Source organism: Ictidomys tridecemlineatus, chromosome 3, assembly GCF_052094955.1.
Source record: "Ictidomys tridecemlineatus isolate mIctTri1 chromosome 3, mIctTri1.hap1, whole genome shotgun sequence".
In the NCBI taxonomy this organism is placed as follows: domain Eukaryota; kingdom Metazoa; phylum Chordata; class Mammalia; order Rodentia; family Sciuridae; genus Ictidomys; species Ictidomys tridecemlineatus.
Window position 1 is genome coordinate 213,635,569 of NC_135479.1, and position 14,727 is coordinate 213,650,295.

General features: G+C 57.1%; 1 protein-coding gene across 6 annotated transcripts in view; it reads left to right on the forward strand.

Moving 5' to 3' along the window:
* Positions 1 to 599: 599 nt before the first annotated feature.
* Pde9a (phosphodiesterase 9A) overlaps positions 600 to 14,727 on the forward strand; it is a 59,989-nt gene continuing 45,861 nt past the window's right edge. For all 6 annotated transcript variants that reach the window (XM_040287078.2, XM_040287079.2, XM_013357812.4 and 3 more), the window contains exons 1-4: positions 600 to 647; positions 2,440 to 2,510; positions 4,195 to 4,272; positions 9,457 to 9,500. In XM_040287078.2, the coding sequence (XP_040143012.2) occupies positions 615 to 647; positions 2,440 to 2,510; positions 4,195 to 4,272; positions 9,457 to 9,500 (226 nt within the window). In that variant the 5' untranslated portion in view covers positions 600 to 614. The remainder of the gene's footprint in view (positions 648 to 2,439; positions 2,511 to 4,194; positions 4,273 to 9,456; positions 9,501 to 14,727) is intronic.

Sequence of the window (14,727 nt, forward strand, 5' to 3'; positions counted from 1 at the left end):
CTTTTGTCCAGAAGAGCCTCAAAGAAGCACCATTCTCAGTAACAGTGGGGCTGGGCTGGCTAGGTGGCGGAAGTGTTGCACAGAGGTGGCGGGGGTGTTGGGTGCCCCAGTGACGTCTTTTGAGTTTGATTTGTTGGGAGACTTCATGATTAGACTTTTAAAAGCCTGCATTGTACGCTGTCCTAGGCCAGGAAGCCAAGCTTAGAAAAATCAAGGCTCTTCCTTTGGATTTCACTTGTAGTCCTCTATCATAAATCTGTGTGGTTCCTGGGGCCCCACCTGGACCCGCTGTGTGGGAATCCCAGAGCTGGGCTCGCCCGGAGCAGCAGCACTGTTCTGAGTAATGGTAGACCCTATCCTATTGGGAGATGGTTTTAAAACCAGATCAATCCTTCAAATAGGCCCAGCATAGCCAGCCCTCAGCAGCTGTTGACTGGACACCCTCTGAGTTGGCCTTGCTCTGCAGGACCCGTCCCCCTTCTCCAGAAGTCTTAGGCAAATCAAATATTCAAAAAAAGAGGCTTCCTGCCCTCCTCTTCTGCAGCTTCCAGACTGGAGTCTGTGAGCCCACAAAGTAAATCGGCCCAAGGAGAAGGAGCTGCTCAGAGAACCAAATGGGAAAGCTAGAACCTGGCCCATCTTGGTGGGTAAGCAGCCAGGACCCCACACTCAGCCCTGCTGGGCTCTGGCAGAAAGGCTGGGTGTGAATTGAGCCATGCGGCAGACGGGCACGGTGGAACGAGGCCGGGTTTGGGGGCCGGTGAAGGCAGGCCTCCTCTGACAGTGAGGTTGGGGCACTCATGAGGAGAAGGGGCAGGACCAAGAGCCAGGGGTTGGGGGACAGGGAGGGCTTAGCCAGGACACAGGCTACAGGGAACACACCCTAAAACCTCCCGTACCCTGTGGGCATGAGGAGCCAGCACAGGCCTGGCAAGGCAAAGTGGCCATTAGGGGAGGGGACAGAGATGAGGCCAGAGGACCAGGGTGACCAGGGCTGAGCTGGGCCAGCAGCCAGATTGGGCACCAGGGCTGACCAGCAGTACTGGTGGTGCAGCTCCGAGGGTGGACACAGGTGTGAGCGGATGTGCTCTTTGCCTTATTGCTACTGGACTAGTGGCACTCAGGAAGTGTCACTGGCCATAGGAAGACTGTTTAGGGAGGAAAGTCTGTTTTCCATATCTGTTTCCAAGAAAAGGAAAAGCAAACTAAGCTAAATAATAATAATAATGTGACAGGCACCAAAAAATAACCATCTTCTCAGGCTTGCTCCTCACCCAACCCCGGAGGCTCATGCTGTTTAGCAGTAGACCAGGGACAGCAGTAGCCAGGGAACATGTTGAAGGAACACAGCCATTATGAGGAAACGGGGCCTGGTGTGGACTGTCCCTGGAGGAGTCACTCCCAATACCCCCCCGTGGATGCCAAGAGCTGGAGGGGTCACCTGTAGATACCTTTTTTCCTGTACACACATATATAACTATGATAAAGTTTAATTTATAAATTAGGCACAGACAGAGATTAGCAACTAAAAAATACAGCAATTACTGCATCACGTAAAACAAGGGTCACTTGCACACAAACACTGTGATGCCTCCATATCAGCCTGATAAGCAAGACAGCCAGGTGATAACAGGCAGATAGTGCATACTGTGTGGATACTCTACACAGAGAGATGATACCTGTGGTAGGCAGGATGAAGCATGTAATCTAAAACTTATGAACTGTTTATTCCTGGAATTTTCCATTTAATAATTGCAGACCCTGGTTGACCACAGGTAACTGGAAGGTGACATCATGGATAAGGGAAGGCACTGCTGTAGTTGAAATCCCCCCTCCCCAAGAGGGTTGCGCAGGACCAAAACTCAGTCTGGACCTGCTGGACAAGAAATACCAATGTACACTGGGGTTTTGCTCCTCCCAGCCTAGCACAGGCGGTGTGTGCTGTAATCTTACATGCAATTCATGTTTTACACCAACTATTCCCAGCTGCTTTGTTGAGATTCTGATCCCCCCTCTTTGATTTAGTCATTCAGTCTCAGTCCCTCGGTTCCCCAGATCTGAAAAGGCAATCTTTTTAAAGTTAATGAGCTTAAATTTGCTTTTTTAATGTCAGAGACCCACGAGATAATTGGAGACTCGCTGGGATGCAGCAGCTCTGAGCCTCGCGGGCACTGATTCTGTACCAGGCGTTGGCGAGGTCACTGGCCGCAGGCAGGGTCCCTTATCTTTCACGCCCCAACAAAAGAGCCAAGTTTCCACAACCTGTATGAGTCACCCAAGACAGGAGACATGCGTGGGACATCCCAGAGCCCGGCATCAAGGTTTTTCTTTTTAAAATAAGCCTCAGGTCAGAACAGAGAGGAAGCACAGGGAATCTGACGTCGCCATGGAAACCGGCTGCCCGCCGTGCCTCACCGCCCGGGCTTCTCTGTTTTGTAGGTGGTTTTCAGCAAGTACTGCAACTCGAGCGACATCATGGACCTGTTCTGCATCGCCACGGGCCTGCCGCGGTGAGTGCTGCCAGGGGGCTTGGACGGGCAGCCCCCGCACGGCCGCTCTTCCAAGTCAGCCAGCCAAGCCCCACAGAGGCCGGGCACACCTCGGCCACCGCCCCAGCAGGTGCTGGCTGTGTCCACGTGGAGAGGAGTGCCACTGGACCAGACGAGGCACCAGTGCCCTCCCCAGGCTGGTTTCCCTTCCGTTGTTCACCTGCTGTGGGAGAAAGGAGGGTGTGGGGGGGTTCCCAGCCCCTCACCCTCCCAGGTGGCCTTTCTGTCCCAGGGGTCAACATTCAGCACAGTGCTCCTCCTGAGGGGGAAAGAAGGTCCCTGCAAGAGAACAAGACAACCCTCCTCCTTCCTAGTCCCGCCCGCACCCCCATCCCTGCGTGGAATTCAGACTTTCCTGCAGCAGTCAATTAAGAAGAGAACACAGGTCCGTGGTTTTCTACGTTGACCGTTGCAGGAAAGTCTGAATTCAGAACCGGTTCAGAAGGGTGAGCGGCAGCTCATCTCACTCCGGACAGTCCACACCACGTGGAGGGACACAGAGTCCTTGGGATTCCCTAGGAGTTATTTTCCTTAATCAAGTTCATACAACAAGCTAGTGAATTTCTAATTATGGGTTGACCATCTCTGATCCAAAAATCTGAAATCCTAGTTCTCCAAAACCTAAACTGCTTTGAGTGCCACTGTGAGGCCGCAGTGACACACAGGGACACTAGAAACACTGTACTGCAGTGTCTTCAGGCTGCCTATGGGGAAGCACGTGGATTCCTGTTGAGACTTGGGTCCTGTCCCCAGCATAGCGCATTACGTAGACACAGGCTTCACGAAATCCAACCAAATCCAAAATCCAAATGCTGTGGTCTCCCGCGTTAGTAAGAGATGCTCGGCCTGCACCCCACCTTTCTGATCATAAAGGGCCATCAGGAGTGGTGCTGAGAGAGTAACCCTCAAGTTAGGGTCAGGGTAAAGGAGAGGGGTCAGGAGGACAGTGGGAGCTTTGCACAGGTAAGGAGAGGGAGACTCCATGAGGTCCTGGGCCTGAAACTGTGGCAGATGGCCGTTCCTGGGAGCAAAAACAGCTCACCGTTGGGGGTATCTTGGGGTACCGTGTACTAAGCACTGTGCTGAGAAATGTGTGCACGTCATCATTCATCACAGCTCTGGTATTCACGGCACCTCTGGCACCTTCATTGCCTGGGATTTAAAAATTCACAGCTGGAGCAGAGAGCCTCAGTAACTTGGTGGTGGTAACACAGCTCTGAGTGGGAGGCTGGAGGAGACTCCCCGTAGCCATATTAGACTGGTGGGTGAGCTCTGTGCAGTTCAGATGGACCTGGGGTAGGAGGGTGAGCCCAAGCCCTCCTCTGCGGACCTGCAGGTCCGTGCAGACCACATGTCAGATCTTCGACCCGTGGTTTTCCAGTCCCTGTCTCTGTAAGTCAGACGCGCTCCAGTTCCTCTTCTAAATTATTTAGGACTCTCCCGCCCTCAGGTTGCACTCAGCCACCAGCTTCATCCGGGGTGGGTCAACGTGTCGAGGACCACCTGCCGCCCCTTGGCCCTCGCCAGCTGCCCTTGGGTCGCCTGCCCCTCCTCTCCTTGTGTCCTGGTTCTTTCTGCATCTGTGCGTGGGGGCAGCGGGCAGGTGCGTGACTCTGGGGGAAAGGCTGACGGGGGTGTCTTTCAGGAACACAACCATCTCCCTCCTGACCACAGACGACGCCATGGTCTCCATCGACCCCACCATGCCGGCAAATTCAGAACGGTAAGGGGCGGCTCGGCTGGTCTGCAGCTCACTCCTGACCCGGCCGCACCACGTGAGCCGCGGTTTTAACTGACTGCCGCGGGGGGAAGCCTGAACTCTCTGCAGGGTGGGAGGGTGGGAGGGAGCGGGACGGGGACGGGGTGGGGGGATTCTCTTGTTTTCTTGCATGAATCCGTGTTTCCTCCCCGACCGGAGCCTGTGAGGAGGGGTGTGCAGATCGGAAACGGAGGCTCATGTCAGCACTAAGTGGCAGTGCCAGGCCCTGGGGTCCCTGCACTGACTCAGGAGTGGCTCTAGGAAGGTCCTCGAGACCCTGGGGACTGACCTACTCCGGGCAATGCTGGAACGTTCTGGGCACAGAAGGGAGAGGTGGCTTGGGCCTAGAGAGTGAGGAGCAGTCGCCTACCGTGCCTCTGTGAAAATCTGCAGAACGTGGCCCAAGGAGGACACGGAGCAGGAACCCTCAAGCCAGTGACAGGTCCCTTCTCCAGGTAGCCTGGAAGTCCCCAGTCATCTGCACCTCATTGGCCACCGAGCAAGGCAAAGTCCACACCCTGCTCTCTCCGGGGGTGGGGTGAGTTGGTGAGCCGTTGGTGCAGGCTGCCCCTCAGGGCCGGCTCTGGTCCCCTGCTCCTCACTGAGCAGCCTCCAGGGACTCATTACAGGTTACGGAGCCTGTTGGTCTGGTCATCAGCGTCTAGCCCAGTTGTCCATGGGCAGCTCTGAGCCCACACAGGAAGCACACACCAGGCAGGCCCTTGCACACCATGACAGTGTCAAGATACTGGGCTCCAGTGACAGGGTGGGCTGAGCTCTCCATCCGGGCCCCACGGGCCCCCGCAGGCATGTGGACCTGAGTGTCCGGCATCCTGGTCAGCAGGGTCTCAGTGGACATGGCCAGCACTGTCCCCGTCACCTCAAGGCCTCAGCCAGGCCTCCTCCATCCAGCCATGCCCATCAGCTCTCCTGTCTGGAGGACAGTCTCTGGTCACTCCTCTTGCTTTGACTCTCAGCTTCAAGACTCCCCAGAGCCACCCACTAACGGACTCCCCAAAGACCCCAGCCGGGCACACACATCTCGGCTGCAGCCCACCTGCCCAGATCCCCTCCCAGGGGAGGGCTGCCGAGCGACCCCTGACCCCGACACCCTGACCCCCTCAGGCCTGAAGTCACCCCAGTGGCGGGGGTCTCGCAGTGCAAGCCAACTGCACTGAGCTCAAGCAGGTGTCTGCAGAGGCAGGTGGACGGCACAGGACATAGGGGCAGCACACCTGGGCCAGCCTGCCCCCTGGCCCTGGGGCCTCCTGAAGAGGAAAGCATCAGACACACGAGAAAAAAGCCCTCCAGAGCCTCCACTCTGAACAAGTGCTCGGCCCGGCTCCGCTCGCTCGGCTCTGCTCACGGGATCTGGATAAATGCCTTTCTAATGCAGATGGAGACAGAGATGCTGCAGTGTGAGGACCCTGCCGTCACCGGACGCAGTCTCCTCCTGGTCTCCGCAGCCTCGGGCTGAGGCACCACCTCGGGCAGGGAGTCTGCTCAGGTGCCTGGTGTCCACACACCTGGATTCTTCGAGCTGCATGTTCACGGGGGCTTCTCGCGAGATCTTCTCCAGATCCCCAGAGCTCCTGACCCACCTCCATCCCCATCAGGGGGTGGTCCCGCTGCACTGTCCCTGCAGCTGAATGCTCCTTGGCCCTCTCTGTCTCCGTCCCCACCCCTAGACCGTGGTCTCCTGGTCCTCCCCGAGGCCTTCCTCCAGAGTGTGTGGCCAGCTCAGACCCCGGGTCTCATGGAGGGAGCGTCCTCTGCTCCCCATCGAGGACCCCGACTCCAGTCCTGCTTTCCAGAAAACTCAGCCCCAAACTCAGCCCCCACCTGCTGGCTCTCAGCACAGAGTTCCTGGAGACCTGGAGTGCGGTCCAGACCTTGCATTGGGAACACTGGCCCCAGTCCACCTTCATGTCCTTGGCCCCAGCCCAGCGGGCCCCTCCCCTCTGCCTACATCCCTGCACTTCCCTGCTCTGTGCTCCCTCTGTGTTCCTCCCCCTCTGCTGGTCCAGAGCCCACCCTTCCTGTGGCTGGGAATCCAGCTGCTGGGAGCCTGCGGAGCAGCGTGTGCCATCACCCCGCAGCCACAGGCCAGCTGCAGGACCCCAGGATGATTGGCTTGTTTGGAGCTGGCAAGAAAGCAGACTGACTCCCGAGCCACCCTGGATTCCTAACGACCAACAGAAACATAAAGACACATCCTTACTCCAGCTGGACAACCCCAGAGCTCTCCCCCCAGGGAGGGGTCCTCTTGCTCTCGGCCCCCCTCTGTTTCTGTCACTGCGGCCTCCAGCCCCTTGGCAAAGGAGAACAGACGCTGGCATCGCGTGCAGAGACATCAGGGCGGGCGAGAGCTGATGGAGAGGGAGGGCAGAGCAGCCCACACAGACAGAACGCAGGCGCTCCTGCTGGCTCTGGGGTCAGCCACCTGTGAGCAACACAGCTGTCTGCCACACATGCAGGGTAGCCCAGTGGCCCTCCCACTGCTGGGGTAGATGCCTCTGGGTTCTGGGCTGGCTCCAGGCCTCTTCCTCCAGCTCACACACCACAGAAGCTCAAGGCAAGCTTATGCTCCAGAGAGGGAGTGGCTTCCCCTGTTGCTGGGGAAGGATGAGGATGAGGCTTGACCCAGAACCAGGAGCTTCTCCAGCCCAGAGGCGCTGCAGCTGGCTCAAAGTATCGCTTCTGTGAGAGGATCAGGGAACCAGCAGTCAAGATAATCCCCAGTGGCAAGAAACGCAGCCCTGGGAGCCTGGCCCCAGCGCCTGGGAGGTCCACAGCTGCCCGAGTCTCCGTGTCCAGGTCCACACCCGCCTTCGCCTTTGCGACTGGCCCGTTGTTCTCGTTGCTCAGCTCACCCAAGCCGGTGGGGTGCTTGAGCAGGGCACTGCAGCCACAGAGGGTCTGGACAAGCCTGCCGCACATCAGGGCCATGGGGCATCCTCAGCATCCTGCCCAGAGATGCCCCTCCTGCTCTGTCCCAGCCCCACCAAAGTGCAGTCACCCACCTCAGCCCTGGGCTCTTCTCTCCTGGTCGAGGTCACCACCCCTGCCACCTCCAGCATTGATTTTAGGGGCCAAGAAGAAGGACCAGGAGGAAAGAAAAGCCTTTGCTCCCTCTCAGGGGAGGGCAGAGGAAGCCCTTCCTGTGTCCACTAGGACCCAGGCTCCCCTGACCACGTTGCCCACGCTGAGTGCCACTCACAGCAGAGAGCTGCAGGAGCAGAAAACAGGGGGAAGGAGGGGAGGGCAGCAGAGGCCGCCACCCCTCTCCTCACGGCCCCTTCACTCCCATCCTCCAGCCCTGAGCAGTGCTGACCCAGGGACTCCACATGGGCCGGCCCTGGCCCCCAACTTGGACCTCTCTTCAAGCCCATGTGGGTTCTGCAGACCCTGCTATCTGACCTGGGCCAGACAGCATTTAGGACACAGTCTCTGCTGAGGAAGGAGCCCCGCCTTTGGAGAGGCCTCCCGAGGCTGGGAGACGTGCAGGTGTGGACTCACCTCTGGAAGGGGACCCGCTCTTGTGCCCACGCAGAGTGCCAGCACTGCATGCTCCTCGGGTGCTGACACTGAAGGCTGGCCTCGCCACACCGGCATCAGGCCAGGTGCTGCTCACGCTGCAGCTTGGAGCCGTGACCCTCGTTTTCTGTGCTGTCCTCTCCCAGAAGTGAGGTGGCTCTGTGTGACAGTGACCTTGCTGTCTGTGACGGTGACCTGATGGACCCCTGCAGTCAATAACAGCTGCACGAGACGCCGAGTGTCACTGTGACAGACCAGCCGCGCAGCTCAGGCAGTAGGCAGGGAGCCTAGATGGGGTCCAGTGTGGCCACGGGGAGGCCAGGAGGCTCCCCGACAGCAGCCTTCTTGTTTTCTGCTCCTCACATGGCTCAGAGAGGGGCTTCAGTTCCCTTTGTCCACTTAGGAGGACGAAATGCCATCCGTGAGGCTCCTTCCTCATGACTTCACCCAACCCGGTGACCTCCCAGAGTCCCCACCTCCTGTCACTGTCACCTTGGGGTGAGGACTTCAACGTGGCCTGGGGGCTGGGGTTGCCTGTGTTCAGACTGCTGGACGTGCATGTGTCCTCCTCCCCTGGAGGCAGGGTACTGAGCCCTGCGTGGTAGCACCTGCCTGTCAGCCTCGTCTGACCTGCAGTGTCAGTGCCTGGGGGGGCCTCTGGGTCCCTGACGTCACTGACTGCGTGGGCAGGAAACGAATGAACAAGCAATGAGTGACGTTACAGGTGACATCTGCCAGTCCCGGGTAGGACGTTTAATCTAGACCCGTGGTGCCTCGGCTCTCTTGCCAGGCGAGGATGGCACAGTCTCATCTGTGCCACTGGGCTGCTTGTCGAGGTCACGCCATGACACCCACCCGCTGTTCCCAGGCCCCTTCAGCCTCCTGCCATCAGGTTTAAATGCTGCTAAACTGCTGGGTAAAAATGGCCTCTCCCGGGGCCGGCTCCTTAGTGTGCTTTTCCAGTCCCTCCTGGCTGGAGTCTGTTCTTTGCCTAGTGTCCACTGGCTGCAGGTCCTTTCCCAGCCCTTGGTTAAACGTCCCTGCGACGGTGACAGTACACTGTCATCTGTCACATGTACTGCCGATGTCGTCTGCCCAGCCTCTCTGGGTCTCGTGATCACCGGGGTGACATCACCATGGAGCTGGTACGGTCAGTCTTGTCCACGTGGGGTACCGTTGCTCAGAGATCCCGCTGTGCAGACAGGAGGGAGCCTGCCTGCCTCGACCAGGCGCTGGGGGGTTCAGGCAATGGCGTCCCAACTTGGAACTGCATCCCCCATCAGTAGTGGTTGCGATGATCACGTTTGTTTCAATGACCAAAAATGAACATTATAAAGAAAGTTGATCACCTGAATATATACTTAAAATGTTCAGAATTTATCTGTATGAGGTGGTTGGAACAGCCAAAGAACCTCATTTTAAAAAACAGCGATGGGTCTGGGATGTAGCTCAGCGGTGGAGCCTGGGCTTAGGGTGCACAAGGCCCTGGGTTCCTTTTTGAGCACACACAAAGCCCTAATCTGCGGATCCCAGCGCTCTAGGTGCTTATCTCTCATAGCAGATGAGCAGCGCCCTGACGGCTTCTCAGTGTAACTGTCATCTCTTTTGCAGAACTCCCTACAAAGTGAGACCAGTGGCCGTCAAGCAACTGTCTGGTAAGGCCCTGCTATCATTTTTTAAATCAAAAGGAAAAAGAAAGCTGGAGATAAACTACTTAAGTGTGTGCATGTGCCGTCTGATGCTGTCACAGAATCTGAGACCCTCTACTGCTGTGGAGACGGCCCATCCAAGTCCCTACCCTGACCCTGAGGACTCAGCAGGTGCCAGGTGACATTCCCCTGTATCTCCAGGAGCCTGGTGCCTGTCCCCCATTGTCCACGGGCGGCAAAGGCAGGCTTCCGACCCATAGGGCTTCTCAGGGTGCCTCAGCCAGTCAGCCGTGGTATTTCGTTACAACTCCATTTCCTTTTAGGTTTTTAAATCACTTTTATTTATGTACTGGTGATGCGTAATAAAATGGCCCCATTTAAGTGCATAGTTTGATGAGTTTTTAAAACTTTGTATGTCCGTGTCTCCTGTCACCAAAATCAGAATGCAGAATGTGGACACCACCTGGAAAGGTTCTCTGTGCCCTGCCCCGATCATCTCAGTCGCCACCTGGCCTGTGTTTGGATGCCATCGTTAGGTTGGTCTTGGGAGCTTCAGATGAGAGGCACTGCTACGAATCTGCCCTCTTTTTGGACTCCGCGTGGTTTTGAGACCCCTCCTGGCTACAGTGAGCACAGACGGTTCACTTTTTTTGTTGCTGAGTAGTTTTCCACGCTGTGGGATGCGCCAAGCGTGTTCTCCCTTCGTTCTCGGATGGACGTTCACACTACTTCCTCCTGGGGGCTTTGGGAACAAAGCTGCCCTGGGCGCTCCAGGCAAGCCTTCCTGGGGCACTTGGTAAATGCCCACGAGCAGGCTTGCTTGGGTACGTGGAGCGGTGCCCTCTCCGTGAGCACATTCCGCAGGATCTTTCAAAGTGTGGGGCCACTGCACGTCCTCCCAGTGCTGGGTGTCCCCAGGCTGTTTCTGTTCAGCTGCCTCAGAATTTATTGGCAGATGAAGGTTGAAATATGACCTTGTCGTCCTTCTCCTGTCTGTAGGTTTTAGTGAAATCCCCGCTCATCGGGACATCAGTGCTGTCATTAGTCGCCTGACCTGGGGGACATCCTGAGAAATGTGACATTGGGTGATTCTGTTGCACAAACACCAGAGCAAGCTCATTAAGATGCTGCAGCGTGCCGGCCGTGGTGGCTCTCACCTGTGATCCCAGTGGCTCCCGTGGCTAAGGCAGGAGTTCACAGCCAGCCTCAGCAAAAGCAAGGCACTAAGCAACTCAATTTAGAGACCCTGTCTCTAAATAAAATACAGAATAGGGCTGGGATGGGGCTCAGTGGTCGAGTGCCCCTGGGTTCAATCCCCGGTACCAAAAAAAACAAAAGTGCCGCAGCGTCATCAGGCCATGCAAGGCCTTGGGCCACCCTCGTACATGCAGGCCACCTTGACCAAAACACTGCTGTGTGATGCAGGAATGTCATTTGTATCGTCTTCCTTTAAAAATTAATCTGTGGAACTAGTTATGATTTTATTGGCTTGTGGTTTCCAAGAGCCGGCTTTGGGTTGCGTTGGTCGTCTCCATTTCTGTTGTATCGATCCTTCTCTTTCTTATTTACTTCCTTCTACGCTCTCCAGGTATTTTCCCCCCTGGCTTCTAAAGGTAGAAGCTCTATTGATTTTAGAACTATGTGATGAGAATGGCGGAAAGCTGAGGATTTCCCTGTGAGCATGGTCTCATAAACGTTCTGGCGTGGCGTCTCATTTTCAGTTTACCTGTGGTTTCTCCTCTGACCCACTGGTATTTAGAGGTGTACTGTTTGAACTCGGGGTACTTGAGTACTACCCAGGATCTTCCTATCGTGGATGTCCAGGTGAATGCCACTGTGGTAAGCGAACGCACTGCCCTGGTCCCGAGGTCATGCCGCTGTGGCCTGCCCTGGAGGTCCTCCCTGAGCGCCTGAAGGAAGGCCCGCTCCCCTGCTGGGCAGGACGTCCTGCGGGTCTGTGGGCAGGTCGATGGGGGGATCCAGGTCCTCTGGGTCTCTGCTTCCTTGGGGCAGACGGTCTGCGAGCACCAAGGGCAGAGTCTGGGAATGCCCGACCCGGGCTGTGGAATCCTTTCCCCGTCCCCAGCACCTTCGGTTCTCTGCTCCGGGAGAGGAAGGGTCAGCCTCTGTATTCCAGTGGCCTTGCCCTTTGTGCTCTCAGGCTGTGTGCTTTGCCACCTGTCCTATGTCTCTGTGTGTAGGTTTGGAGTGACCTCCATGGGCAGCATCTTCCGTTCTGCATCTCAGCCTTGACCTTGACACCTCTAGACCCTTCACACTCAGTGTATCTTCGGGTATTAAATCTACTGTCTTGCTGCCCGTTTTCTGATTGTCCCATTCATTCTTTTTCATGCTCTCCTCTTCTCCTGCCCCTCTGTGAGAGTGAGCAGGTTGAATCGAGGCCCCGCCCCTGGCCTGGAGCCGTTCTCATGTTCTTCTTCACTGCACTGCGCTCCCCGGCAGTGAGCACGCCACCAACTCTGCTTTCAGGTGTTCGGGTCTGCGTCCTTTCTTGGTGTGGATGCAGGTTTGCATGTGAGCCGTCCTCCTCCTCCTCCTCCTGCACTCTGGGCACCGGGCTCGGCCCCCTCGGGACACACGCCCAGCTCTCGCGGCCTGAGAAGCTTCGGTTTGGAGGTATCCCTGCCTCACGAGGTTTTGCACCACAGCTTTGTCCTTTGACTGGCTTCTCGCAAGAGCGCTGGGGCCAGAGTCTCGACCTCGTGGTGCTTGAGATTTTCCCTGTCACTGGCGTCCGGGACTTTATTTGGATGGCTTTCATGTGGCTTTCTCTGTGTTTGCCCCCTGGGGTCACTGACCTGCTTCGAGTCTTGGCTTCACGGTTTTCATCAAGTGTGTGTTCTGCTCACTTCCTGCCTTCTCTGCTGGGACCCGCGTCCCCTGAGCAGGGGGCGGCCTGCCTGGCCCCACCCCAGGATGGTGCACCTTGTTCCAGGCTTTTTTCTGTTTGTTTTAATTTTCTCAGATTTTTTTTTTTTGTTTTGTCTTCAATCTCACTGAATCCTTCCTCTGGGGCATCTAATCCACTGCCAATCTGGGCTTTTCCTGCCCAGGACTTTGATTGCTACTCCATGGATTCTGACTTGAGGTCTTCCCTGTTCCTTGTCACACCCTCGTGTCTTTTAGATCTTCCACTGGGGTATGATTCTGTGTTAGTGTCATTGCTGGGCTTCGCCCTCTGTCTGCCTGAGGCTCCTTCCCTGGACTGACTCTCCTTCTGGGAACAGGACATAGTTTTCTGATTCTTGAGAACCCAGTGAATCCTGCTTGTGGTGAAAGCTGGGCTGTCGACCGTCTGGATTTTGTTTTCCCCTACTGAAGCCTGTTGGGCCGACAAGAGCTGGGGGATTGCCATCTATCTGCTGATGCCTTCGAGGCCTGTTTTTGAGCTTTGGGATGGCTCCAGGGGCTGTGCCTTGTTCCCATTCCGCTCTTTGGAGCATAGCCATTTAGGTGCGGTGGAGAAATGCCAGGGACAGCTCATGTTGTCCTCAAAGGTCATTGTAAGGACTTACGCCCTCTATGAGTGACGCAGGGAGCTATGAGAAGGTTCTGAGCCAAGAAATTACGTAACCAGATCTATATGCACTTAACAGACTTGACCTTCACATTATTCATCCACAGCGAGCACGCAGCACCGAAATTTCAGTGTATAGGACAGGCCTTCCCCTGGGGGGCAGCAGTGTAGGGCACCTGTGTCCCGGACTCTCAGAGGGCTTGATGTGACCAGGCCACCACCCTGCAGCCCCACGCTGCGTCTGTGGGACGGCACGTCTCCCTGTGGCCAGCTGAGTGCTGAGGTGCCAGCTCTCTTTACCTCCGTCTCGAGGCCCCGTGTGCCCCTGTGTGGAGGAGAAGCCCTCCCAGACTCCCCGTCTCAGGCAGAAGCCCCAGCGTCACATCTCCTCGCCATGTTTGTTCTCTGGGGTCTTGTTGCCCTTTGGTTTGAACCCAGGGGCACCTACCACTGAGCTCCATCCCAGCCCTTTATTTATTTATGCACGGGTGCTAGGGACCCAGCCCTTGCCCTTTTACTTTGAGCCAGGGTCTTGCCGACCTGCCCAGGCTGGCCTGGGATATCCTGCTGCCTTGGCTTCCTAGGGGCGGGGATCACTGGCGTGTGCATGTCCTGGCATGTGCCATGTCCTGGCGTGTGCCATGTCCTGGCATGTGCCATGTCCTGACATGTGCCTCGTCCTGGCGTGTGCATGTCTGCCGTGCTCACTGAGGAGAAGGGAGGCAGGCAGCAGAGGGGGCAGCAGAGTGACCCTGAGGCCCAGGAGGCCTCTCCGACAGTCCTGTGGGAGGAGCAGGCCTGGGCTGGCTGGACAGCAGGCTCTGGGGTGCTCTGAGGAAGGGCAGAGTGCTTTCTGACTGAGTGGAGGAGCATCTGAGTCCACCCCAAGCCCCGAAAGCCTCCACCTGAGGTGGAGCAGCCCAGGGAGGAGGAAGCCCGCCTGGGGATCCGCAGGGCTGCTGGACATGGTGCAGGCGAGGAGCACACGGAGAGGGAGCCTGGTGCTGCCCTTCAGCTGGCATGTGGTGCTGGCAGCTGGCAGCTTGGGGACAGGCGGGAAGAGAGCCAGAAGCGCCAGGAGGCAGCAGCCCGAGAGGAGGGCCAGGCTGAGACACCAGACAGAAGTCGCCTGAGAAGGGCGCCAGGATCCGTCGGGTCCAGAGCAGAGGGACGGACAGCAAAGCCCAGCAGAATGAAGAAACGAGACAGGCCAGCCCGAGCGGAGGGAGACCGGGGAGGTGGCAGCAGTGTTCAGATATTTACAAGAAAGGGGGAATTTTGAGTAGCTTTAGGGCAGCCTGGTCCAGCAGAAGACGGTGGCTCTTCAAGGAAAAGGACTCAACGAAGCGGGAGTCCATCGTGAGAGGACCAGCAGCCTGAGGGCCGAGCACCCCACGGAGGCTCTGCCAAAGGCCTGGTGGCCATGTGCCTGTGAGTCACCTGTGCCTGCAGCAGCCCCCAGGCCCGGGATCCCCAGAGCCCCCGAGAAGTTTGGGGAGCACACTGAACTGTAAAGCACAGGGCTGTGTTGACATCTGAGCGTCACGGTGTCTGCAGAGAAGGAACAGGGGGGACGCCTCTTCCAAACATGCCAAGAGGAGACGAAAAGCAGAGAACTCCTGTGGCGTCTCCAGGGTTGCACTCTGCAAAGAGCGGGAGGGGGCCGCTCTCGAGGCTTCTGGCCGGGGGCCTCCT